This window comes from Rhinatrema bivittatum, chromosome 3 (genome assembly GCF_901001135.1).
Source record: "Rhinatrema bivittatum chromosome 3, aRhiBiv1.1, whole genome shotgun sequence".
Lineage (NCBI taxonomy): Eukaryota > Metazoa > Chordata > Amphibia > Gymnophiona > Rhinatrematidae > Rhinatrema > Rhinatrema bivittatum.
This window is the reverse complement of record NC_042617.1, coordinates 248,008,693-248,035,926: the sequence shown is the minus strand read 5'-3', so window position 1 is coordinate 248,035,926 and position 27,234 is coordinate 248,008,693. Positions and strand designations below refer to the sequence as shown.

The following is a 27,234-nucleotide window of genomic DNA, read 5'->3' as shown; positions in this document are numbered from 1 at the left end:
CGAGACCTTGAGCCAAGGGTTGGTTTTGTAGAGCAGATTGTGAAGAATGGTAAGGGTTTTATACTGAATACGGAAAGAGATAGGTAACCAGTGGAGGTCCTTAAGTATGGGGGTGATGTGGTCTCTTTTTCGGGTGTTAGTTAAGATTCTCGCCATGGCGTTCTGTAGGATTTGTAGGGGTTTGATGGTCGACTCTGGGAGGCCAAGGAGGAGGGAATTGCAGTAGTCCACTTTGGAGAGGATAGTGGTCTGCAGAACTAGTCGGAAATCTTGTGTGTGGAGAAGGGGTTTAAGCTTTTTCAGGATGTGGAGTTTGTAGAAGCCCCCCTTTAGTAGGGATTTAATATGGGCTTTGAAATCGAGGCGCTGGTCTAGTTCAATACCAAGGTCTCTCACAGACGGAGATGAGGTGGGGGGAGATGAAGTGTTATTGGGGGGTGAGAGTGAGGGTGAGAGTTCAGGTTGATTAGATATAATGAGTATCTCAGTTGTAGAAGCATTAAGGGCTAGGTGAAGGTTGGATAGTAGTGAGTTGATGGTTGTAAGATAGGAGTCCCAGAGTTGGAGGGTTTCTTTTAGCGTATTTTGGATGGGATCTTTAGAGATCTCCTGTTTTTATCCCATGCTTTCTTGAATTCAGATACTGGTTTTGTCTCCACCACTTCCACTGGGAGGCTGTTCCACACATCCACCACCCTCTCTGTAAGGAAATTTCCTAAGATTACGCCTGAGTCTACCTCATTTCAACCTCATCTCATGACCCTCGTGTCTACCCGACTTTATAAAGGGGGGGATGCACGCACCTGTGCCAATGTGCGCACATCACATCAGAGAGAAAAGGGGCATGGTGTGAGCGGGGGGGCCCCCAAAGCAATGCGCGCAAGTACTTCCTCACCTGGGCACGCATCCAGGTCCAGTGCCGAGTAACTTTGCTTCTACTATGGAGGAGGGTTAAGTTAAAATAATTAAAACCAGGCGTCCCTGAGTGGTTTAAGGGGTCTGGGGTAACTGGGGGTAGTGCAGGTAAAAGAACCAGGGGGGTTGGGAGGACCTAGTTCTAGACTGGAAGAACTGGTGGACGAACTGGTGAAACTGGTCATGGCATGGGCTGTGCCTTTTTACAAAATTCCCCCACTTGCACGGCTCCTACCCGACTTTATGCAGCTCTGTCCACCCACTTGCAAATGTCGGTGCACACATATGCGTGCCCAGGGTATTTTACAACACATGCGCGTATGTTATAAAATTGGCATATCCCAGGCCTTGCGCTGACGCGTATACGTATGCACGTGCGGCCGTTTGAAAGTTACTGTCATAGAATGCACTACTTTTTCAAGATCCTTCTTATCTAACAAGAATCCTAATGTGATGGAAGAGGGACATACCAACCAGTGAAGACACCTTAACTCTGCACAGTTTCACACCTAACCTGGTCACAATCTCTTTAGGAGAGATATCTTAATCTCAGAAAGTGCAGGATAAGTATTTGAAGGGCGATTTCCTTGGCTAACCCAAGTGTCTTTGATTTTCTGGGTTTATTTTCAGTTTATGTTCAGTTAATCAATCAGTAACAGACTGCAAACAGGCATTCAGATTTGATAAATTATCTGGTTCACTACAATTGAAAAGGCCATCAACTGTATATTACCAGCCTAAAAATAGGGGCAGATACCGAAGCCTTGTTATAGGTGTTAGGTTTTAATGAGATGGGGTAGAACTGATCCTTGGGGAACCCCCATACATGAACATTGGGAGCTCCAATCTGCCTGATAAGTGTGGTCTGACAAATAAGACACAAACCATTTTAATACAATACCCTGGCATCTTATCTCGTAAAGATGTTAGTTCAACAATAATAAATGATTAAAGGAATTAAAGCAGCCATATAATCGAAGAAAATGACCTAGTGCATCTTTTCCCCCGCATCTTCCTAAATTTCTTTTTCATTTATCATGGTTTAGCTGTTTCCGTACAAATTCCCTGATGGAAGCCAGACTGGACAGGATGAAGAATATTAGTTTTATTAAGTAATCCAGATATTGTTTGATTGGAAAGTAGCTAATGATAAGGGTTAGAAGGATCCAACCCTTGGTTGTGTTTTTTTTTTTTATAAAGGATGAGTTAGGACTTGTTTAAGTGATGGAGAAAGAAAGCCTGTTCTAAAACTGGCATTATAATAACAGCTAAATATGCTGCTAAACCAAGTTCCAGCTTTTTAACCAGATTTGATGGCACTGGCTCAAGAGCAGAAGGTGTGGGTCTCATTTCTGAAGAGTCTATTCAACTGCCGTATTTCATAAATATGGAAAATTTACTTGAACAGTAGGGATGAGTCTGCCACAACGTCATAATTTTCTATTGCCTCCACAAGGCAGACTCCATCTGCTGAACTGGATGCACATTCTTCCTATATGTCAGCAATTTTCTTGTCAAAATAATCTGCTAAAATATTTCCTGGAAGCACATTTTGATTCTTCATCTTCTGCTGCCTAATCCTTTATGTTCATCTTTGTTTGTTTAAAAGAAATCTTTTTTTTGGAATTAGATACAGCTATTTTATTGACAAGGAAGGCAAAGACAGAATTGAAAAGAAGCTTGCCGTGGCAGCAAAAACACATAACAAAAAAAAAACATTTTCAGGTGCATTTGAGGTAAAAAGTCTGTGAAAGAGTCAGTTGGACAAGTAGATGATCAAGGGTTAAAAGGGGCACTTAAGGATAACAAAGCCATAGTAGAGAGACTAAATTAACTTCTTGCTTCAGTCTTCACTGAAGAAGATGTAAGAGATACGTCCATACAGTTATTGTGGAGTGAACATGGGCCATCAGGGAAATATATAGATTAAAGCAAGGTGTGTGGACAAGTAAACAAGGTAATGCTCCAATAATGTCTTTCAAGCAAATTTGCTTTATATTCTTATTTTTGTGAAATCTGAAATCTAGAACTACAGTTTTAAGAGACCTGGCAAAATGCTACAGACAAAGGGATAAAAAAAAAAAATCTAAGATGGTAACTTTGAAACAGCCGCATGGGCACACATGTATGGGCATAAGGCATATGCCTGCTCGTGCCAAAAGATGAGGCCATATTATAACACATGCACGCTTGGTATAAAATAGGTTGTATGCACATACATGTGCGCGTAAATGCCTCGTCTACCATGTAAGTGGCGGGGATTTTAGTAGACATGCGCGCTGACGCAATTACCAGTTTCCCCCAGTTCATTCCCAGTTCACTCAGGTAAAGGATAGGATTTCCTAAACCCCCCTGGTTAATTAGCCTCCCTTTTACTCTATTAGCCCCAACCCTTAAAACCCCACTGACTGGCATAGTTATTGTTTCATGACTTACATGCCATGCATAGCAGAAGATAAATTATGTGGTAGGGGACCCCGGCGTGCGCTTGTGTGCCTAAATACGAACAGATTTCATTGAGAAATCTAGGAATCCTCATGCCTCGCCCACACCCTGCCGCTTTCAAAACTCTTGTGCGCGTACCGGGAGATACGCATGCACTTGCACACTTTCTAAAATCCACGTGGCGCATGCCAACCTGACTTCTGCAGGTATCTCCCGGCTTTGGTGCACGTAGGGCTTTTAAAATTCACCTTTAAGACCTTCGAGGGTAGTCTTATAACTCCCCGCATAATGGCAACGTTTGCGTATACAATGTGCACGCAAACTGTACTGAGGATTTTCAAAGCAAACTCAGTACGCATAAGTATGCTTTAAAAATCCTTCCTCAATTGGCTGGGAACATGCGGAATTGTCGACATGCAAAGTTACACCTAAGGGCATAACTTGTGCATGGCAGGCATACTTTTCAAAAATAGAAAAGTGGGCACGCAAGTTGAATCCCTGCCCCCAACTCCTTTCTACTCCCAATGCTTGTAGAAGTGTGCGCGATACAAGGTTATTCACATACTTTTACATGTACAGCCGCAGTTCATTTTCAAAGCACCACGTTTGTGCATAAAACAGGGTTTAATGAGAATAAGTTGCTTTGAAAATCAGGACCATAATTTGAGTTTTGTACTATGTCTTCCAAGCAGCCCTCAGCACCAGTACTATTTATCTTATTTGCTCCTCTCTGAAGTCAGAAATCACTCGTACTTTCACTATTAGTGGCCTAGAGTATCTGAGAAGTGAAACTACCAGAACAGCAGAAATGGTAAATGACCATTTTTTTTTTTTTTGTTGCATGTTCTGGACTTCTGCAGTCCCCCCGCCTTCTTGGCCAGGTTACACCACTGTTATTCCCATCCCATTTGTTTTTACAGACAAGTGTGGAAATATTAAGGGAGATAGTTGCAGTTTCATTTTTGGAAGGCAAAACTTGATGTAGTTTAATTTTAAGGTACCCAAATATTGTTTTGGAATACACCCCCTAGTTCTAAAGAACACAATAGTTTCTGCAAGTAACTTATTTCTACCCCTTTTACAGAAAGGAGAAGAGTGCGGGGTTGGAATTAGGGCACTCCAATTGCGGTTCTGTAGTCTTCTGACCTTTTTTGTTCTCAAAGATAAGTCTATTGACAAGTACGCAGGAAGGACAACTTTCAAACAATTTTACCCTAGTAACAAAGCAATCAGCAAGGTAAAGTCGTCAGCTGCAAAATGCCCTCCCCCTCTCTGGATACAAGAAGATGCTCTATTTCACAGTTCAGACATTTTACCCATACTGCAAAGGGGCAGGGAAGAGGGTAGGGGAGGGTAGGCCAGCAAGCAAGGCACAGAGATTTTATTTTCCAAATTCCTACACCTACTGCACATCATGACTTTACAGCTGCAAAGTCCATGAGGTCAGACACCCCTGAATTTTCGAAGGGAAGCTGAGGGGAAATTTTATTTTGGAAAATTCACATGCAGGCCCATGACAGCTGTTATGATGACTTAACAATTGACGTAATAAAACTCTCAAGAGAACAGCTTACAGTCATAATCTATTTTGGCCTGTCTTTATTCTTTTTTATAACTACTCCTTCAGTGTCTTTCTCTATTCCTCTTATGTCACACAATGCTTTTATCCCTATCTTTTATCTACTAGTTTTGTCAATTATCATCTTGATATCAATAATAAAAGTAAGCTGAGTGCCCCTGTGGAAGGGGCATGCTAAGCAGGGCTGGTGCACGGGCATTAGGTGCACGGGCATTAGGTGCCCTTGGCAAACCTTACAGCCTGGCCCCGCACTGCCACCAATTAAAAGTTATGCATTTATAGTACCAGATATTTAAGGTTAAAATATCATTACAATAATATGTAGATTGTATTTACATGCACTACTGTGATCCCAACCAGAAAACCCTGCAAAAAAGACTCTTGGAACCCTTAGGGTATTAGGCCTAGTGTAACATATGTTGAGTGTGGGTATAGCCCTCAAAGCCACGAGTAAACTGAATTACAATTTACAATATAGTAAACCCACACACCAAAATAGCAGAAACTGCCAGTACTCAAACAGTAACAGCCCTTCCTATGAAAAAGCACACTGCAATATTATACCAGGCTCTAAAACACCAATACATCTCCTATTAGGAAAACAGAACAAGCTAAGCTGAGATCCCTATTTATTTATTTATTTATTTTTAATTTTTATATACCGACATTCTTACATCCGATGTAAATCATACCGGTTTACATTAAACAGAATAGCAGGAAATAAATTTCCATAGTCTAATACAAAGAACATTTCTAATTAAAATTATTAACAAGCGAAAAGAAAGGTAAAGAATTGGAATAAAGTTTAAATAAAAGAAAAATATAAAAGAAACTACACATTTGTAGAATACTTCACCTCAGTCACATATGCAGAACACAAACCTTCATCAAAAACAGAAGAAACCTTAAAATGTAAAAAAAAAAAACCGTGCAGACAAAAATCATACTGGAAACCACAACAAACCAGACCCTGTATGCAATAAAGGAAAAACAGAAACAATAAAATCAAGAAATATAAAACAAAAATTGTAGTTGTAATAGTAAAACCATACGAAGAAAAAAAGAGATGATGAATAGAATAACATCAAATACTTAAAAACTCATAAAAATGTTTTAAAATTTCCCAAGCATCAATAAAATACTTTAAAACAACAAAAGCATCAGCAGATGATGATTTAAATTAATCATAAAAAAAAATCCATCCCTTTCCATACTTGGGAGCTTTTGATTTCCAGTCACACTGAGAGTGTCTTGGATTAGTGTTGGGGTGGAGATAATAGCAGATACCAAGGAGTAGATCCAGATACAAGGGGGGGAATCTTGTAGAGAGTAGAGGAACCTACCATCTACCCCAGAGACCAGAAAAGAGCAGAGGGAGTGTTCAACAGGATTTAGCCCCACCTAAATCCCACTGGAATCGAGGATACCCTTATTTAGAAACTGCACCAATGCAGGAGGTGGCGTGTGCCTCATCGTGCACTGAAGGAGAGTGACCAAGGAGCATGTGGCCTTTGTGGCTTCTGTGACTTTTATATTATTCACTTGTTCTACTGGTTTCTAGTTTGGTTTTCCTTGATTTAATTCCAGAGCTTTCCATCCTTCCTAAACTGAAGCTGGAACAGGGAGTGTTCAAGGCAAGAACAGTTTTATTTATTAAATGTTTCAAAGTGCATTATGGATACCACATATTCAGAAGTGTGGCTGATGTTGCGCTGGAGGTGGACCCTTGGGCTGAGGTGGGATTGATGTTACCTATAGGAGGGATCCTACAGGTCCCCACCATCGGCAGGCAGAGAGGGCTGATGGACGGAGGCCAGCTGGCGCTTCACCAATAACAGCCCTCGTTCCCCGTGCATTGAACCTTTGGGTGCTGGGGCCAGCTGGACTTAGGTGGCCTCCATCAGTGGTCGTCGATGGGTGGATCAAGGTCAGCCCAGAGGCAGCAACTAGTGTAGGTATCAGTCTGTACTGGACAAGGCGGCGTCCCGAAGACCCGGGCGCCAGTAGGAGCACAGTCTGACAGAGTGCCCCCGAGCAAGAGCAGGCCGAAGCCTGAATGAACCACATCCAGGACAAAAGCTGTAGAAGTGTCTCTAAGCAAGCTAGGATCAGGGCTGGCGGCAGTCTGGTAGCAGTGGCAAGCAAGGCTGAGGTCTAGAAGAGGAAAGAGTCAAAAAGATGGTCAGACGAAGCAGACTTCCAGGGCTGGAGAGAAGCAATGACGTAGTCAAGCAATGCGGAGGTCCAGGGCTGGAGAGAGGCAATGGAGTAGTCAGGCAATGTAGAGGTCCGGGGCTGGAGAGGCAACGGAGTAGCCAGGCAATGCAGAGGTCAAACCAGGTTAGCAATCCAAAGGAGAGCCGAAGGAACAGGAACGAGGAAACAGGAACGAAGGCAATCAGGATCGGGAACCAGGAGCTGAAGAGGCAACAAGTTCTCGACTAGCGAGGGGACCTGTTGCAAAGGCAATTTGAGAGAGCGGAGCCCAGACTTATATACCGTAGCTTTGCCAATGTCATCATCCAGGGCCGCGGCCAGGTTCCCGCCGCAGGCCCATTTGAAGACTAGCTGCGTGCGCGCGCCTAGGGAGGGGCGCGGCGCTGGTCGGGACAGTGTCTCTGTGGGCCATGTGGAGAGGCCCGACGTGGAACATCAGGAGCTGCAACAGAGCCGGTGGCCACAGGGGCGGCTCGAGGATGGAGCCAGCGGCCCACAGCCGCCAGAGGCGAGGGACCAGATGCTGGATCACTTTGAAAGGAGTGAGGGGGCCGCGGGTCTGCTGCGGCCGGCACGCGTAACAGTACCCCCCTCTATGCCCCCCCCCTTGGAGGTCTGGGTTTGCCCGGATGGGCATGAGGAAACTGGAGGAGGAGTTTCTTATCCAGGATGTTAGAAGCTGGCTCCCACGAATTTTCTTCAGGGCCGTAACCCTCCCAGGAAAGGAGGTATTGCCACCGGCGGCCCCTACGGCGGACATCAAGGACTTCGTGGACCTTATAAGTGGTGTCTGTCTCTGCGACCAGCGGAGGAGGTGCAGGAGCCTTTTGTAAAGGCCAGGATAGGACCACAGGTTTTAGGAGTGATACGTGAAACGTATTGTGGATTCCCAATGTAGGCAGCAGCCGGAGTTGATAAGTTACTGGCCCAACATGACGAATGATTGGAAAAGGTCTAATATACCTTGGTGCAAACCTCTGAGAAGGTATCTTGAATCGACTATAATGGGTGCTTAACCAGACTTTCTGGCCAGGAAGGAACTCGGGAGCCGAGCGTCGATGGCTGTCAGCAGATCTCTTGGCCCGGGAAGCGGCTTGGCGTAAGCGAAGATTCGTTTGGTTCTAAAGTGCCTTGAGGGCATCGGCAGTGGCTTGTGCAGCAAGAGAAGGCACCGACAATGGTATGGGTAGCAGTGGTCGTGGCTGTTTCCCATAAATGATGGAAAAGTGCGAAGTACCTGTGGCAGCGGCAATGTGGGAGTTGTGGGAGAACTCCGCCAAAGGAAGAAGCACCGACCAATTGTCCTGACGATTGTTTATATATGCACGGAGAAAGGACTTCAAGGAGCGGGTTGTACGCTCGGCTTGTCCTTTGGCTTGAGGATGGTATGCTGTTGTTAAACTGATGTTAATGCCAAACTTTTTACAAAGGGCGCACCAATATCTGGCGATGAATTGTGGGCCTCTGTCAGAAACAATGTTCTTGGGTAAGCCGTGTAGTTGGAAGATGTGTCCAAAGAACAGGTGTGCCAATTCAGGTGCAGATGGTAGGCCCGGTAGAGGAACGAAATGGGCCATTTTGGAGAATCTGTCAATTGTAACCCATTTGACTGTGTGGCTTTTAGATGGTGGAAAATCCACGATGAAATCCGTGGAAAGATGTGTCCATGGTTCTTCAGGAGATGGAAGTGGCTGGAGTAAACCTCAAGTCGCCCGACTGGGGGTTTCTGTTGAGCGCAGGTACTGCAGGAATCTATGTACGCTTTAGTGTCGAAGACCATAGTGGGCCATCAGAAGAACTGCTGAAGCAGCGCTAAGGTTCGCACTCGTCCTGGGTGACCGGGAAACTTAGTCATGTGCCCACCGGAGGACTCTTTCATGGAGTCGACGGGGCACCATAGTTTTCCCAGTAGGAACAGGATGAGTAGCCGAAAGACAAATGCAGACTGGGTCAATAATATGACCGGGTTCATCGGGTTTGTCTTCAGGTTCTAAAGAACGTGATAGGGCATCTGCCCGGAGATTTTGCTCTGCCTGGCGGTAGCGAAGCTCGCAGTTAAATCTGGAAAAGAACAGAGCCCATCGGGCTTGACAGGCATTGAGACGTTGGGCTTGGCTCAAGTGTTCCAGGTTTTTATGATCTGTGAACACTGTAAATTTATGTTGAGCACCCTCTAGCCAAGGGCGCCATTCCTCCAAAGCCAGCTTGATGGTGAGTAACTCACGGTCTCCAATGCTGTAATTTTGTTCTGCAGTAGAGAATTTGTGCGAATAGAAGGAACACGGGACCATGGATCCAGAAGCAGAGCGTTGGTTCAGGACCGCTCCTGCTCCAATCGCAGAGGCATTTACCTCAACCAGGAAGAGGCGATTAGGGTCCGGATGATGGAGACAGGATCCTGTTAAGAAAGCCTCTTGGAGGCGATGAAAGGCGGAGATAGCCTCCGGGGTCCAGTTTCGGGTGTCCTGACCCCTACGGGTTAAAGCTGTGAAAGGAGCTGCCAACATAAGAGTAGTGCGGTATAAAGTGGCGGTAGTAATTCGTGAATCCTAGAAAAAGTTGAAGTGCCTTCAGGCCCACAGGTTCTGGCCAGTCTTGGATTCCTTTTAGTTTCACAGGATCCATCGAGAACCCTTGCTGGGAGATTATGTACCCCAGAAAGGGCAAGCTGGATTTTTGAAGCAGGCACTTGTCCAATTTCGCGAACAGATGGTTTTCCCGAAGAAGTTGAAGTACAGTATGAACATCAGTACTGTGCATGGCCAGGTCCTTGGAGAAGATAAGAATGCCATCCAGGTACGCCACAACTTTGATGTACAAGAGATTTCATTAATCATTCATAGATGGGTAGATCGAGGTCAGCCCAGAGGCAGCAACTAGTGTAGGTATCAGTCTATACTGGATGAGGCGGAGTCCCGGAGACCCAGGCACCACACAGTCTTACAGAGGGCGCCTGAGCAAGAGCAGGCCGAAGCTTGAATGAACCGCGTCCATGACAAAAGCTGAAGAAGCGTCTCTAAGCAAGCTAGGATCGGTGCTGGCGGCAGTCTGGTAGCAGTAGCAAACAAGGCTGAGGTCTAGACGAGAAGAGAGTCAAAAAGATGGTCAGACGAAGCAGAGGTCCGGGGCTGAAGAGAAGCAACGACATAGTCAAGCGATACAGACGTCCGGGGCTGGAGAGAAGCAATGGAGTAGTCAGGCAATGCAGAGGTCCGGGGCTGGAGAGAGGCAACAGAGTAGTCGGGCAATGCAGAGGTCCGGGGCTGGAGAGAGGCAACAGAGTAGTCAGGCAATACAGAGGTCAAACCAGGTTAGCAATCCGAAGGAGAGACGAAGGAACCGGAACAAAGGAACGAGGAAACAGGAACGAAGGCAATCAGGATCAGGAACAAGGAACTGAAGAGGCAACGAGTACTCGACTAGCGAGGGGACCTGTTGCAAAGGCAATTTGAGAGAGCGGAATCCAGGCTTATATACCGGAGCTCTGCCGACGTCATCATCTGGGGCCACGGCCAGGTTCCCGCTGTGGGCCCTATTTGAAGACTAGCTGTGCGCGCGTGCACACGCATAGGGAGGGGCGCGGTGCTGGTCGGGACGGCATCTCTCCACGGGCTACGCAGAGAGGCCCGACGTGGAACATCAGGAGCTGCAGCAGAGCCGGAAGCCCAAGGGGCACTCCGAGGACGGAGCCGGCAGCCCACAGCCGCCAGAGACGAGGGACCAGATGCTGGATCACTTTAAAAGAAGTGAGGGGGCCGAGCCACGGGTCTGCTGCGGCCGGCGCGTGTAACAGCTGAGCTGTGAAATATATTCAGCTATCTTAGTTAGTTGGATACGTTTATCCAGCTAACTTTAGGACAGCTTAACAGCAGTCCTAGACTTATCTGGCTAACTAAGCCAGATAATGCTGAATTTCAGTATTTATTTGGCTAATAGCTGGATTTACAAAGCTGCGATAAGGTGGTATCACGAGTTAAACAGCTTGCAAGGGAATATTGGGACATGAGCATGGGTCCCTGATGGTCCTGTGGGAAAATGAAAGGGCTCGAGGCCAAAATATTGCAGCTCTAATCCTGAATAAAATCTTACTGGGGGTCTTTGGAGACCCCCAGTGGCACTCCCTGCCACTTTTTGAATCTTCCGCACCAAGATTGTATGAATTCCTTGTTGGTCCCCCCGATGCAGCCACCGGCGAAACACGGGACCGTGTTGGGGCACCTTGAAAATTATTTTGTCGTGATAGTATTATGCAGTGGAGTTGCCGCAATAAAATTATAAATTGCATTCACATCAATTGTTTGGAATTCTCCTTTGATCAGGACATACAAAAGTCTATACTCTGCACTTTTGGATTTGGATTTCTCTGTAGTGCAGAACCCTGCTTCTGGTTTTTTGGGTCTTTGGAGACCCCCATCACTAACTAAGGTGGCACTGACAACCACCCCCCCCCCCCCCCCCGAAATAAAAAAAAGTCCAACCGCATGGTGATGGCCTACTCCCTTCCCCACCATCTCCCCTTAAATGTAATAATATGCCCCCTTAATTTTATTTATTTATTTATTTACTTTTATATACCGGTGTTCGATTTTACATATCACATCGGTTTACATTTAAACAAAATTTGCAGGAACTTATGCGTTACCTTTGTCAAATACATTAAACATTTAAATATGGGGATTGTTAACAAGGGATATAAAAGAACATGGGGAATGGCTAACACTATGGGATGCATGAAGGGGAGTGCCCCTTCAGCGCACGACGCCTGGTGTTATGGCGCCGTTTAACGTCCGTCACAGTCCTCAGTGACATCAGAGGGGGCGGGTCTCCCAATCAAGGATCACACACCGCTCCTCCCCTCTCAGTTCCAGATGGATTCTTTCACCTTTTTTTCTTTCTTTCTGTCTTTATCGTCACTGTTAGTTATTTCAGGGAGCCCGCTGGTGATGGTGTGTGGCATCCCTGTGCGCAGGCACCTGGTGTTCTGGCGCCATTTAATGTTAATCTTAAGACCTCTTCCCATCCAAATAAAGTACAATCCCTAGAGCTAGGGTTTCCCCCACACTCAACCCCAAAATAATAGCCTGGTAATCTAGGAGGAGTTGGCGGGTTGGATGCGCGTTTTCCGCGCCTTACTGAATAAGGGGTAAGGGAAAGCGCGCATCCAATGGCAGGTAAACAGTGCGCTCCCATGGAGCTCACTGTACTATATCGGCCTGCATGTGGTGCTGAATTTTGGGCCCAGCGTGTTTAAGGCTGAAACCCTCATCTAGCAGCTTCCCCCATTCTCCACATCTTTTCATGTCACTCCCGTATTTCCAGTCCCCATTCCCTAAGCTTTCAGAAAAATAACTCCTTCCTCAACATTATTTTTTTTTAATGTTAGATGTTTTGTCGGCTTCTGGTTAATAGTTTACTGCAGTGCAAGTTATTTTTTTTTCTGTGTCGTCTTTCTTTGAGATTTTACTAGGAGACTTGTGCCCTCCATAACTTAAAATAAGTAATTTTCAGTGTATGCTAGTCAGAAGTACCCATAGGCCTAAATCCCAATAGCCCATTATATAAAATAGACAATGAAATCTTCCTTTTTTCCACATAAAAGAATGAGTCTAATTTATCTACTATGGAAGGAACCAAAGCAGCTGATGACAAAGAATTAATGTAGTGCCATAATTGAAGGTAGGAGAAGCTATCTATCGTTAGTATACCATATTTTACTTGTAAAATATGAAAGAGAAGAATAGTACCCACCTCAGAACATGCTGGAGTTGTATAATTCCTCTCTCTTTCCAAAATGCAAAACAGTGTGAGGAAAGGCCAGGATGAAAATCTAATTGCCATGAATTGTCAGAAGTGGAGTGAAAGTGGGCAGCAGCTCAAGTCTCTTCATAACGATATCCGTGCCCACCACAGAGGGGTTATCTCTTTTGGAAGCCTGACTGCTGGGGCATGTAGAACAAATTTGGGGTCTAAAGGGCCTAGAAGGAGTTTCACTGTTAATGTCTGTAAAAACTGAGCCATCATAAATCCAATCTTGCACCACCCTCAAACTAGCTAAATTGTAATCTTCTATATTCGGAAGCCCCATACCTCCTTTTCTCCAGCTTAGCTTCAATTTTGCTAGAGCAATTCTAGGTTTCTTCCCGGCCCAAAGGGAAGAGGAAAGCAACCCATCTAATATACCCAGATCCTTTTTAACCAATTGAATGGGTAACATCTGTAGTAGATATAGACATTTGGGAAAGATAACCATCTTAAAAAGATTAATCCGGCCTCCAAGTGACAAAGGCAAAGCTTGCCATAAGGAAAGTTTGTCCTTGGTGGTCGAAAGCAGAGGTTTAACATTAATACTATACAGCTGATTTAAATTTGTAGAAATATTTACCCCCAGATATTGAAAGGACTTCTCAACCCAATGTAATGGGAATTCCTCTGTCCAATCTTTTTTCAGATCCTCTGGAAATAGCATGGCCTCAGATTTTTCCATATTTAGTTTAAACCCAGAGAAATCCCCATACTCTTGAATAAGGGGTAACAAATATGTAAGGGAATGAAAGTGTTCCTTAAGAAATACCAACAAATCATCAGCAAATGCAACATGCTTGAAGTTCAAGGGGCCCATCCCCAAACCCAGAATAGGATATGCTGCTGTATGGCCAACAAGAGTGGTTCCAAAGATAAGACAAATAATAATGGTGACGGGGACAACCCTGCCTCGTTCCTCTATAAATCGAAAAGTCTTCAGAGAGGTCCCCATTGACTATTACTGCCACCACAGGTTTATTATATTAAATTATATAGCAGCCGTATCCCGTCTAAAATTAAACCTTCCAAGCCCATCCCAGCTAAAAGGCCAAAAAGATACTTCCATTCCACTCTATCGAAAGCCTTTTTGGCGTTGAAGCTAACAACCATAAAAGGGTCGCTATTCTTGGAACAATGGGCCATGGCAGCCAATAAATGGCGAACATTCTTCACTGCATACTGGCCTCGCATAAAGCCCGCTTCACAAGGGCCAATATAGTCTGGCAGGACCGCTGCCAATCTATTAGCCAATATTTTTGCCAGCAGCTTTTGGTCAAAATTTAACAGTGATATTGGTCAATAGGACACAACCAGGGTAGGGTCTTTGCCAGGTTTGGGAAGCACAATAATAGCAGCTTTGTTAATTCCTGGTGGGTATGTGCCTTGTTCGATAAGAGACGCAAAGACTCTGATAAGTATGGGTAGGATAAGGACTATCAAGAGTTTGAAAAATTTTGTGTTGAAACCATCTGGACCTGGGGCCTTCAGTAATTTAGCTGACTGTATGTTCCCAATGATTTCCTCAATTTTATTAGGGGCGTTCAGCTTGTGTAGATGTGGCTCCCTGAAGGACTTCAAACTCAACCCCCTTAGAAACTCATGGCACTGATCTAAATTCACCTCCCCAGCTTTGTACAGCTGCGAGTAGTAATCGACAAAGGAACATAAGATTTCTGATTTAGCAGTAAATATTTTCCCATCCACTCTCCGAATTTAGGACACGTATTTGGAGCCGGAGTCTCCCTATGACAGTTTCAACATTAGCTTTCCTGAATTGTTAGCTTGATGGTAAAGCTTATATTTATAATAGAGAATACTTTTTTGGCTCTCTGATGAAGGAGTGTTTAAAGCTCCCTGCACTGAAATTTAATCTTTTCTTTTAACTGCTGTGTTATCACAAATCAAGCCTTCCCTACAGCGGCTTAAAGATTTCTCCAAAGTTAGCATTTGCTTAGCCATAGATTTGCACCTCCACACCAAGAAGGAGATGATGCCCACTCTCAAGACCACTTTAGCGGTATACCAAAACAAAACAGGGGAATCTTCAAAATGGATACCATTATTCAAAGCAAATTCTGCCCAATTGGACTTCAAATACTCTTGAAAAGTAGGGTCTGTATATAAAAAAATATGGAAAGTGCCATCCAGCTCCAGAACATGTCTCCCAATCCACTCAAGGTCAACCAGATAGGTGAATGATCAAAAACAGTGATATTTCCAATACCAGCCTCATCCACCTGAGCAAGACTCTACTCGTATATTAAAAAATAATCCAGCCTCGAAAAGGTATCATGCGTCCTAGATACGTGAAATCTTTCTCCATGGGATGTAAGGTATGCCATACATCTATAAGCTGTAATTCAGAAAGGAGAAGTCCATTAACGGCTATTAATCAAGTTGACTTAGGGAATAGCCTCTGTTACTACTGGCATCAGTAGCATGGGAATTTCTTAGTGTTTGGGTACTTGCCAGGTTCTTGTAGCCTGGTTTGGCCGCTGTTGGAAACAAGATGCTGGGCTTGATGGACCCTTGGTCTGACCCAGTATGGCAATTTCTTATGTTCTTATGACAAAAGGGATACCTTTCCTTGCTCCGATCCTCAGGTACCATGGAGGAGCAGACCGGTCTAATGAGGGATATGCCGTAAGATTGAAATCACTGCCGACCACCACCATACCCTCCACAATAGGCAAAACCTTTTGTATGATCTGATGAAAAAGAGTGATCATACTGGTAGGAGGCATAAAGATTACAAAGTGTAATCTGGTGACCCACTATTACACCCAATAAAATAATATATCTACCTTGGGTATCTGTAACAGTTTGGGTAACCTGTAAGGGGACATTCTTATGAATCAATATCGCGACTCCAGCTGATCTAGTAGACACAGATGCAAAATACAGTTGCTACCCAATCTCTATGAAGCTTCATGTGTTCTTTATCATCTAAATGTGTTTCCTGGAGAAACACAACTTGCGCAGATTGTTTGTTTTTTTAAGAGAGTCTAGAATCTTTTTGCACTTTATTGGAATGTGAATTCTGCAAGCATTCCAAGATACTCATTTTAAAGGACATTTACCCACCATTAAACTCTACAAATGATGTTCAAGAAGAGAACTTAAACCATTTGTGAGGTTGATCGCCCCCCCCCCCCCCCAGCTAGAGCAACCTCCCATACCAGTCTTGCCCAATTGGAGCCTTCTCAAATTAGAACCCACACAATTAGAGCCCTGAAACTCCCATTATAAACTACCCACCCTTCCCCTCCTTCTTTAGTAAACCCCACAATGTATAAGATCACCATCTATGCCAATATCCTCCTACCCCGCTGCAGTGGCCCCCCCCCCAGAAAACCCTCAAAATACTGGTGTAAACTGAACAAGAGCCCAACTTGCATCCCATCCTCTAAAGTTCCTTAGAATTAGAGCACAGAATCCTTTTTTCCCGGTGCAGGATCTGGCCACTCTAAAAAAAAAGAAAAAAAACAAGTCGCCATGAACCAGAATGACCTTGATACATATGTCCCATAAGTGCTTGAAAAGGATTAAAATAAAGAGAGAGAAAAAAAAGACGATAATAAAGCACTGCAGCAACAAAAAGTACACAATGCAGAAACCTGCTCTCCCGGTACACGGACTAGCAAATCCAGGTAAGTCCTCCATAGATTCAGTATTTTCACCCCATTACACGAAAGGGGTTATCAACAGCTGCCCAAACTTGTGATGCTTCAAAATTTTATCAAAAAGGAAGGAAAAAAAATCTTCTATTCCATCACAAAAAGTTAGGCGTCTGCTTGAGAGTCTATTTTTTCTTTTTCTAGGCTTGATAGCAGTTGAGCCACCTCTGTCACCGACTGGCACCATTGCACCCCATTAGACAATTTCACCCAGAGCTGAGCTGGGTAAAGTAAATGAAATTTCAGTCCTAAATTATGTAGCTTGTTACAATACAGAGAGAACTCTCTTCTAAGCTTTGAAAGTTTAGCCGAGTAATCTTGGAAGACTAATATGTGTTTATAGTCATGCAGAAGCTTCCTCCCAGAACGAGTGGCCCGCAGGATTTCTGTTTTTTATGCAAAATCTAAAAATCTTGCAATAATTACTCGTGGTCTGTCCGACTCTTCCCTGCGTTGATCCAGGCGGTGAGCTCGCTCTACTCGTAAAGTCCCCCTCCCTGGCTCCAGATTTAGAGTACTTGCCAGCCACGTTTCTAAAAATGCCACAAGACCAGCTTCAGGTAAGACTCGGGAAGCCCCACAAACCTTAAATTATTCCGCTGGGAGCGGTTTTCAAGCTCCTCGATTCTCTCTTCATGCCGTGTGAGGACTGCTTTCATCCTTGTCACTGCTGTGTCTTGGGCCTCCGCTGCATCATGAGTCGCTGAGACTCGATGTTCTAACTCTTCAAGCCGAGCATCAAAAGAGACCACACGATTGCTTACTTCCGAGAGCTTGTCAAATATTTTCTGGAACTCAGGTTCCAAGGCTCCTGCCACCACAGCCTTTAATTCTGCAATCATAACCTCCCAGTGCGTTTGCGGACTCCTGGAGCTGTGGTGCGGCTGCCATCTTGTCTCCTCCAGTCCCAGGCTTGTCTTTCTTTTTTTTTTATCTCAACGTCCAGACCGGTCCGATATACTTGGCACAGCCTCCCCTGCAAGAACAGCTCGTGAAACTTGTCTTTCTGGAGTAGAATCGGCAATCCGGGAGGGCGATGCAGACAGATTCAGCGGGGAGGTAAGCGGAGCAAGCACAGTTACATCTTGCCCCATCCAAGGCATCACGTGATCTCTCCTGTATTTTATTTTAAATGTAATCTTTCTTCTGGGTTCACAAAAGGTGGACATTCATATTTTAATGAATGAGAAAAAATAAATTTGTGATCTTGAAATCATGATTTTTGGTCCAGCTCTAAAATAAATCCAATATCAGGGCTTTTTTTTTTTCCAAAGGGTATGATCTGTACTGAGCACTGGTACCTATTTTTTCCACATGTTCGAATTTCCCTGTGATCTCCTCCCCCCTTCCCAAAAAAAAAAATGCATCTGATGCTACCTCTGCTCCCCTTTCCTTTGTCTTGTGCAGAGAAGGAACTTGAGGAAGAGAGGCTGAAGTCTGAGCAGCACGAGGGGGACAGAAGAGGACTAATGCTTGGCCCCTGAGGAGGAAGGTGAGAGGCGAGGGGGGGGGGGGGGGGGAGAGAGTGTGAAGGGGTGGGATGTGTTATGTTAAGCAATACAATCCAACAGGTGTGTTGCAAAATCAATTGCAAAGGACCATGTTAAACAACTTAAACAGGAAAAGTTCAATAATTCCGAAATGCCAAATCTTTATTGAAATGTCCGTCCCCCCCCGTCCCCCCCGACACGGACCTTGTTTCGCAAAGGCTGCATCGGGAGGGACCAATTACATGTGGTAGAATAAAGCGGCATTACGTTCTTGAGAAATGTGTCTGCGAAAACAACATCAATTGAACAATTGTTAGGACCAAAGAAAAGATGGCATGGCTCCCGAGGCAACCGTGAAAACAGAAGGAAATGTGCGTATTGAACTTTTCCTGTTTAAATTGTTTTTTTTCTGGTTTGTTTTACATGGACTTTTGCAATTGGTTTTGAAACACACCTGTTGGCTTGTGCTCCTGTTAGGGCGTTTTGCTCATCGTTTCACACTCGTATATTACGAATTAGGCAATTTCAACCAGTTTTCCCATGAAGCGCCAGAAAAACGAAGCTCATCTCTATTAAGCAATGTCATAAGGGCCTCCAGGACCCGGGGACCCAAACATTTGTGTGGCCTCCCCCACACCCCCCTTTTCCACCAGCACCACCACCACTACCATCCTCCTTATAGAAATGCTTAAGATCACAGAAACAGCAGCCATTTCAAATAACATCCTCTTCTCCCCTTCTCCCTGCATGCAGCTGAAAAACAAACAAACAAAAAAAGCTCCCCAGGCGCCCCCTACAGTTTGCACCCAGGGACTCTATGTCCCCCGCCCCTTCGCTCACTACGTCATAGATGTTAAGGCTGCTGTGTGTGTGTGTGGTCTTATGTTGGAGCCGCTGAGCCCCCACTGCTGTGAGAGCGGGATGTTATGTTAGGGTCCAAAATGTCCAGAAAACAAAGGCTTTTTCCTTTTGATTCAGTAATTCAGATATGTCAGCTTTGGAACTGTGAAGGTGCAGCATTTCTGACATCTTTGTATTTTGCACAGCTCAGGAGGAAATGCATTTCTGTTTCTATTTTCTCCAGTGTTGCATGCAGAGTCGGGCTTCTTGGCGTTTCCAGTTCAGTTCTTGTCTGCGTATTTCTGTTTTTAACTCGTGGTCATTTATTCTGAATGTAGTGAGGGTCTATCCCTGTTCTGTCTATGTGATCAAGGTGAGGTATTCTGCTAGGGTGTAGTTTCTGTGTAGCGATCTGAAACAGTCCGGCTTCTTCTGTTGTCAAATAAGGAGGTGTAGTGGTGTTTTAAGATTGGGTGTAATATTTGCAATGCTCTCATTTCAAAGGATCAGCGACCAGTTGCAGGGAGCAGAGCCCTGGGTGGCTGCCACTTTCTACCCCATCCCTGCATGTGTTTATTAGTACTTTTTTTTCCCCAGAAAAAAAAGCACTATATTACAATACATTATGACATTTTGGGGAAGAAACTGTGCTATACAAAACATTATGGGCCAGATTTTAAAAACTACCTGCGGGCGTAGATTTGTGCACACAACCCGGCGCACACAAATCTACGCCCAATTTTATAACATGCGCGCGCAGCCGCGTGCATGTTATAAAATCCAGGGTCGGCACGCGCAAGGGGGTGCACAATTGTGCAACTTGCGCGCGCCGAGCCGTGCAGACTTCCTCCGTTCCCTCCGAGGCCGCTCTGAAATCGGAGCGGCCTCAGAGAGAACTTTCCTTCCACCCCCCCTTACCTTTGTCCTATAATTCGCGCCTGCCTCTGGGCAGGCGTAGATTGTGCACGCCGGCCAACGGCTGGCCCGCGATCCCGGACACAGCGGCAAATGGCCTCTGTGCCTGGCGGCTCCGGCCCTGCCCCCTTCCCGTCCCTTTTTCAAAGCCCCGGGACATACGCACTTCCTGGGGCTTGCGCATGTCACTGAGCCTATGCAAAATAGGCTCGGCGTGCGCAGGAGCGGGTTTTCGGGTTTACGCGCGTAATATACGTGCATAACCCTTTGAAAATCTTCCCCTCTGAGCGCAATTTTCAGCACTGCAGGCAATCCCCAAATTACCTGGCAATCCTGTTTCTGGCTAAGTTTAAGCTAATTTTCAAATGTGGTCAGTTCTAGATGGCTACAGCACATCCAAGTAAGGTTTTTTTTCCCTCTGGCAATCCATCCCTCCATCTGGACGAACCTTAATTCAGATCTGACTACCCCATCTCCTGCAATCCCCCCGCACCCCGGGGTCATCCATCCCCCAACTAGAACCCTGAAATGAGATCTGAAACCCTGGACTTCTCGCCACCTTTCTTCCCAAACTCAGATCCTACCCAAGACCTCCAGAAGGGCGATGTCTCTCCACCCCTGCCCCTCCCAGGCCAGCCCCCTCCCTAGGGATGCAGGGGGAGATATGTTTATCGCCTCCTTGGCTCCAGCACTACTTTCCAAATGCCGCCAGTAGGAGGCGCACTACCAGCGGTGCTTGGAACTCTGCCTGTACCTCCTCCTAAGTCCTGGGGGTGAGAGATAGCAGATGGAGAACATTGCAGGTTTAGGAGGCTTGCATCAGATTTGATTTGGCGAGGTTAGATCTGATTTTGAAGTTAGGGAGCATGTAGGTGGCGGAGGGAAGGAGGGATGTCTGGGAGGTGTTGGATCTGACTTTTGTGGTTTGGGTGGCACGAGTAAAGTGACAAAAGATAGTGAAAAACTATCTGTGTATGTTCTGAAAATCAAAGGTGTGTACGTGGTGGTCTTCCTTGACCTAACTCTGCCTCCCAGAGCACCTATGAAGAGTTATATTTAGCCGCTCGGTAGAGGATAGTTTTCAACCCCACTGATCTATCTGAGTAATTCGTTAGTTACCCAGATAGACCCCTTTGAAAACCGTCCTTCCCATGCCCTCTACTGAACCAAAACCAAAGCTGTACGAAGCCTTCCTAAATGAAAATCTGTAAAACATACATCACATGGTACAATAAAGGTAAATGCAACCTAATACACGAAACTCGGCATCCTGAATCTACAATATACAGCAAAATAGCAGCGTCCTTAAAACCAACAGTAAAAAAAACCAAAACACTCCTTGAAAACAATTGTAGAATTGTGCAATATTTTCACAGTAACTTCCGGACCCAACTGTAGTCCAAATTATTCAGCAACCTTCTAGTGGTTGAAAAACCTCCTTCTGGATGAAATCTCCCCCACGGTGACGAAGACATGGGCGCGCCTTGCCATCTTTCATAGCCTAGAGCCACCTCTGCCGGTTTTCAAACCCGGGTAAAAGTGGTTGCCCTACCGGTTCTAGGGCTGCTAATCCTGAGCCTCGATGCCTCCACCAAGTAGAAAGTGAACAACACAGGCCCCCATGCACGTGCACTCACCATTTGACTGGCGTACCAGTAGAGACACGACCCCTTCAGCACGGACCAGAACTTCTTCCATTTATTGCTGAGGAAAGCTCCCTTCTCCTTCTTCTTGTACAGCCATCCCTGGCAATCTGCTTGCCCCAGGTCCTTGCACGATATCCGTCTTCGACTCATTGTGAAGATGCTACCTGCACCATTTAATCAAATCCCCCATCCCAAAAAAAAATGTTTGGTTTTTTGTTTTGTTTTTTTTAAATAATCCAACAAGCCATCAAGTACCCTTGCTTAAATACATGAGATAAATTAGGCTCAGTTTAAACTCATTCAGTAAACTGCATTTACATACTGGCATTTTTCAAAAGATTCTTTTCAGGAGGCATCCTAAAACGGTAAAGTTTTCTCAATTATTTCTTTGAGCTTTCATGTTGCCCTTGTCTGAAAAATATTCTTAAGTAGCCAGGCAAACGGCAGCTCACAGATCTGTGCTGCTCTTGAGAGAGCGTTATCAGGCGCACGGAGCTCCAGCGAGGCAATCCAGTACACTATAAAGCTGTGCTATAATAATAATAATAATATTATATGTAAAAGGCATTTTATGCTTTGATGCTCCTGAATCAGAGAGGTATAAACTGTTCTCTGCGAGAGCGGTCTGAAGCCCCATGCACTTTCACATTCTCGCTTTCACACTGACCCCCAGCCACAAGGTCTCAGCCCGAAGAATTGCACCTTCTGCTTTATTTCTCAGAATCGATGAGGAAAAATACCCCTTAAGTAAATGGCACAGCCGCTGCCAGCCAGAAGTGATTGGCAGCCTAACAAACAGTCTCCCAAGCTAACAAGATGCAATAGAAAAGAAAGCAAAGAAAAAAAAGAGAGCTCACATTACCTCTACTCTTCTTATTCGGCTTTTGTCGCAAGGAAACCTGCAGGAAACGCAGGAAGGAAAGAGAGAGGAAATTTCTGATGGTGTTGAAACATTTCTTAAAATAAGAAAAGGGGGTGGGGGGGGGGCAGGGTCTGCACGAGGGACAGACACCGAGAGCCACTCGCAGCTGCCACGGAGGGAAGGATGTGTCAACTCCTCCTGATGTAACCGTACGTGGGGCTGAAGCAGAAAAGCAAATTGCTAGTGTGCTTCATTGAGTGTATCCTGTTTCACACCCACAGTGAGGGTTTACGTAGGAGACTTACAGCAGCCACACAGTGGAGCAACATATGACATGACGGAGGGTGCCGGTGAATTTTAGCCCCCTCTTTTGATCTACTGAGGACTCCCTGCCCAATTCATGTTGATTTCCATGGACTTTAAGAAGGGACGGTTGGAGATGGAGAAGGGGATGAGGCTCAGTTGCTACCTTACATCAAAAAAAGGGAAGTTAGAATATGCAGACTGGCTCATCAAAATAAAAAAAGAAAAGAAAAGCTGCAAACTGGGTGGCTTGTTGCTTTGACAGAGGGTTAAAAAAGCGCTTTCACCTTTCGCTCGCTGGTTTGAATCCACCAACATTTTGGGGGCTTGGAATAAACTGAGTAAAGAAATCTGCCAGTCTGGTCTATTAAAATACCATCGCGGTTAGTGCTAATGTATATCGTTTAACCATTTATTCTTTCCTATTTCTTCCTCTTCACCAAGTTTTGCTACCCTTGTTAATTGTAACTGTACCTTCGGTCACCTCAGTTCTAGTTTGATGTATTTAATGCACTCCCGTTTCATGTAAACCAGCAAGATATGTTCTCATGATTGCCGGTATATAAAAACCTTAAATAAATAAAATAAATAAATAATGGGCACTTTAGTTGGCACTCGCCGTACTGAGCTGGAGCGGAAAACACAACTCTTTTTTTTTCCAGCCTCGGGTTGCAGAGCAGCTCAGGTCGCCGGGGACAGGCTGAGCCAGTCCTGGTTTTGCCTCGCTGCCAAGCATGGACTCGTAGCGCTGGTCTCGCTCAGAAGAGCAGGCGCACGCTGCCATACACACAGTGACAGGGAAAAAAAACCAGGATGGCTCCAGCCGGATCCTACTGTTTGATGCTCTCTGAATCTTTTCTACTCTAACTAGGAGTCTTTCGTTTTCTATTTGACACTCAGCTGAGAGCTCTGACAGATCTCTAGAAACAGTATTGAACCCCTGCCAAAACTTTTTTTTTTTTTTTTTTAATTATTCTTGTAAACATATACAGCAGAGCTGAAGTTACCTCATCAGCTATTTGGTCAATCTTCCTCTGACAATGTGCTTTACATGTACAAACAGTATCAAGCTGCAATCTGGTTATCCCATACTTGCTCCTGACTTTCCCAGGTGTGTCTCACTAAACTAATGTTGTTTCTAGCTAGTAGAGACCAGCAAAACATTTGCAGCCAAATTTAGTTCTCTTTATTGCAACAATACTTTAAATACAGGATTTTGTTGTTATTCCTTCACCAAAGACTTTAATGGAATTAAAATCTTTGTGGGAGGATTCAGATTGGGGGAAGAGGTGGGAGATGTCCTGTTCCTCCCCCCCCCCCCCCCCTTGCATCCCTGCTGCCTCTCGATCCCGGGTCCCCATTCATTCCCTTCCAATACCCGCTGCCCATGTCAGACTCATGGCTGTTCACAAGTGTCGCCACAGGGTCAGCTTAGTGGCTCAGTTGGTAAAAGATACCCACTGCCATGTAGAAGGTCCCTGGTTTCATCTCCAAATAGGCTCTTCTACTCTCCCCAGGTTGGCTGGGGCTGGGGATGCTGTGGCGGTAATGTTCACAATCCCCAGGGGAGAGAGCACTGTGGTCATTGTTCAACAGTGACACCTACTGGCTAGATTCACCACCCAGGACTGACACTCCAATAGCCAGACTAGGTACAATGAGAAGAGGTATTTATACAGCAGAGGAAAAATCCCTGTGTCGTTGCAAATGAAGCTCATGTTGCCAAGGTCCCAGCCATGGCTCCCACTGGAGCAGGAGAAAACTCCTGTGTTAAAAAAGTATTGTTACCATGACAACCATTGTTGTGATGAGCACGCATTTCTCAGATGATGTGCATTATTATAGGTTATTAGATAAGAGGTAAAATGGCCCTCTATTCAGATTGCATGACTCATTTGGATGTAACTGGTGCTCACAGTGATAATGGGAAAGAACAGCCTCAGAAGTAAACACTCCTAAATGAACCCGGGGCTTTTCCTTGCAGTGATTCTATCAAGTTTATTTGATTTTTAAGAGTGTCTGTCTTGTAAATAGGCTAAAAAAAAATCATTTTAAGGCCTACTGTGAGCTGGCAGTATGAGAACAAATGTCTCTAGTCACAGTAGTCCTTGGGAGCACAACTTACAGTTTTTACCCCTCTATACTCTTACAGCACAGCTTAACCACCACTGAGCATCTCTAGACATGAAAATTATACAGCTTTATAAGCTGGCAGAGGGGGTGTTACAAAATTAAGACTAGACATGTGCAAATATTCACAATCAGCTTTGCCCACTTTATTTTATGCCACAGAGTAAAGCAAAAATAATCTGGTTGCCATGTTAGTCCACTCAGAGACACAGAGATCCATATTCAATTGGTTTCTCATACTTATTTTGGGAGTTTGCTGTTTCAAATCCCCTGTTGATTGGATACCTTTGTCCAGGATTATTGTTGCCCACACAAAATGTAGCCAGATATAGGAGGTGGCCCTGAGGACATTACCTGGGTGTGGTTTACGTTTAGGCCATCAGTGCTGGCCAAAGAAACCTAGGTAACTCTGGCCAGCCTAAAATTAGATCGACATCTTTATCTGGCTAATTTTAGAACAGATATTGAATGGCACTTTTGGCTGGATAACTGCCACTGAATATTCTGATTAAAATAACCGGATAAATGTGCCCATATATTCCATACTCAGCATGTGTTTGAATATAGACCTCATGCAAGTAAATATCAACAAACAGGTGCTCTTGGAGAAGAACCGGATCAAATCCTGCAGTTTAAGTAATCTGAGTATATCTTTTGAATTTATTTTGCTGATTTTTACTTGGCTAGTTTTATTTCTATATTGTGCTGTTTTGTTTTGTTTTGTTTCGTTTCCTCTGCTTAGCCTTAATTCCATATTGTGTAGATTTTTATTTTTTCTGTTCAGTTTATTCTGCTGTGGCTTGATAATTTCAGTTTGCCAGTAGCAGAGTCTTAGTTCTTACCTGGTCCCTGCTCAATAGCAGGTGGTTGCAGAAAGGTGCATTCAGCCTTTTTGCCTGCACTTAAGTACACAATTTTTCTGTGCACAAAACTTTCTGCCAGTGCAGCAAGCTTGGTGTGCAGAAAATGTAGGTCCCTGAATGGGAGTACTGCTTAGCGCCCTCGCATGGAAATTCCATGCAAATGAGGGCACTATGATGTACCCCCACATGCAGAGAGGCTGCGTTTGGCCAGTGCACCTGTCCTAGAGCTGGAATTAGGTTTCCAATGCTAGTCCACTGGCAATGTAAACCCTTAAAAAAAAAAATGTCATGGAGGGAGGCATCCTTGACAGGAAAGCGGATAAGTACTGATTTATCTGGCTATCTGGCAGGTGCATAGAGAAGGGAGAAAGGAAAGCAGTGAGAGATCAAGTTTAATCTGAGCATTAAACCAGTGCATAGTTTATTCATGCTCAGATTATTGCATCAGCCTGTAGGTGTTTATCTTGACAGGAGATCACCACAGGATACTGATTTCTGAATAGCTCAACTAAAGCAGCTTCTGTCTAGAGCTTACTCATTACAGTGTCTTTTGGAGAGGACTGAATCAAGCCCTTCAAAGTATCATTTGAATTTATTTGGTTGGTTTTTACTTGCCTAGCTTTATTTCCATAGTATACCTGTTTTTATTCTAATTGTTTTTCCATATTGAGCAGGTTTGATTTTTCCTGTGTAGCTTTCTTTCAAAATTGTGTTGGGGGGTTTTTTGTGCCTAGCTTTTGGGCAGGTTTTTTTTTCCTGTCTAGCTTTATAAAATTATATTTTTTTCTCTTTTTTTTTTGTTGAGGCTTGATGGAAACTAAACCATCATTTTAGTTTTATTCCCACCCCACACTCTTCCTATTTCACTTATATAGATCCTTTATTTTTGTGGTGGGCAGGCTTTCTTTTCCCTTAAGAATTCTTATTGCTATAAAGTCATATAGATAACTTCTCTTTTATCTCTTAAAGGTTATTCAAATTTTTCTGTTTGCTGATTTTTAGACAGAAATCCAGTAAAGTTGGGGTTAATTGCTTGGAAATTTTCGCTCCTTTCTGAGTTAAAAAAAAAAAAAAAAAAGAGAGAGAGAGAAGATGCAGACAATAGTCCAGCAGTGCAATGGGGGCTAACCAGTGTTTTGCACTGAGTGCCACCTGTATGAGTTATCTTCCTGCTGGAGAGAGCTTATATGTGTGTGTGTGTATCCAGTGCAAAGAGCTCCTGGCATTCAGGGAACGAGTACAGACTCCGGAAGCTGGAGTGGCTGACCAGGAGTTGCTGAGGCAGATAGAGAAATAGAAGGGACCTTCATGGACATAGCAGAGCTGTCCCACCTCCATTCTGGTAGCCTCTGTGCTGCTTTGGAGGAGCAAGGACACCAAGCAAGAGAGCATCAGTTTTCAGTAGCAGGAAGTGTTCCTGTAGCAGAAGCCTGCTCTTCAGATGATGTGTTATCCTCTTGCATCTTAAAGGCTGTCTGTCCAGGAGGGTAGGGATAGAACTGCCATCCCTACTGATAACTTGATCATTAGGTATGTAGCTAGCTGGGTGG

General features: G+C 44.7%; 2 protein-coding genes and 1 long non-coding RNA gene across 5 annotated transcripts in view; 2 read left to right on the top strand and 1 right to left on the bottom strand.

Annotated features, from left to right (window-relative positions):
* LOC115087336 overlaps positions 1–18,135 on the top strand; it is a 36,995-nt gene extending 18,860 nt beyond the window's left edge. Inside the window, exon 4 of the long non-coding RNA XR_003855499.1 lies at positions 18,043–18,135. This is a non-coding gene — a long non-coding RNA (uncharacterized LOC115087336). The remainder of the gene's footprint in view (positions 1–18,042) is intronic.
* Positions 1–27,234, top strand: part of GPATCH11 (G-patch domain containing 11) — a 1,168,394-nt gene that overhangs the window by 583,939 nt on the left and 557,221 nt on the right. The window lies entirely within an intron of this gene.
* IPCEF1 (interaction protein for cytohesin exchange factors 1) overlaps positions 1–27,234 on the bottom strand; it is a 308,348-nt gene that overhangs the window by 173,870 nt on the left and 107,244 nt on the right. For all 3 annotated transcript variants that reach the window (XM_029594417.1, XM_029594415.1, XM_029594416.1), the window contains exons 5-6: positions 22,389–22,425; positions 21,518–21,690 (exon numbers count right to left, since the gene is read on the bottom strand). In XM_029594417.1, coding sequence (XP_029450277.1) covers positions 21,518–21,690; positions 22,389–22,425 — 210 coding nt within the window. The remainder of the gene's footprint in view (positions 1–21,517; positions 21,691–22,388; positions 22,426–27,234) is intronic.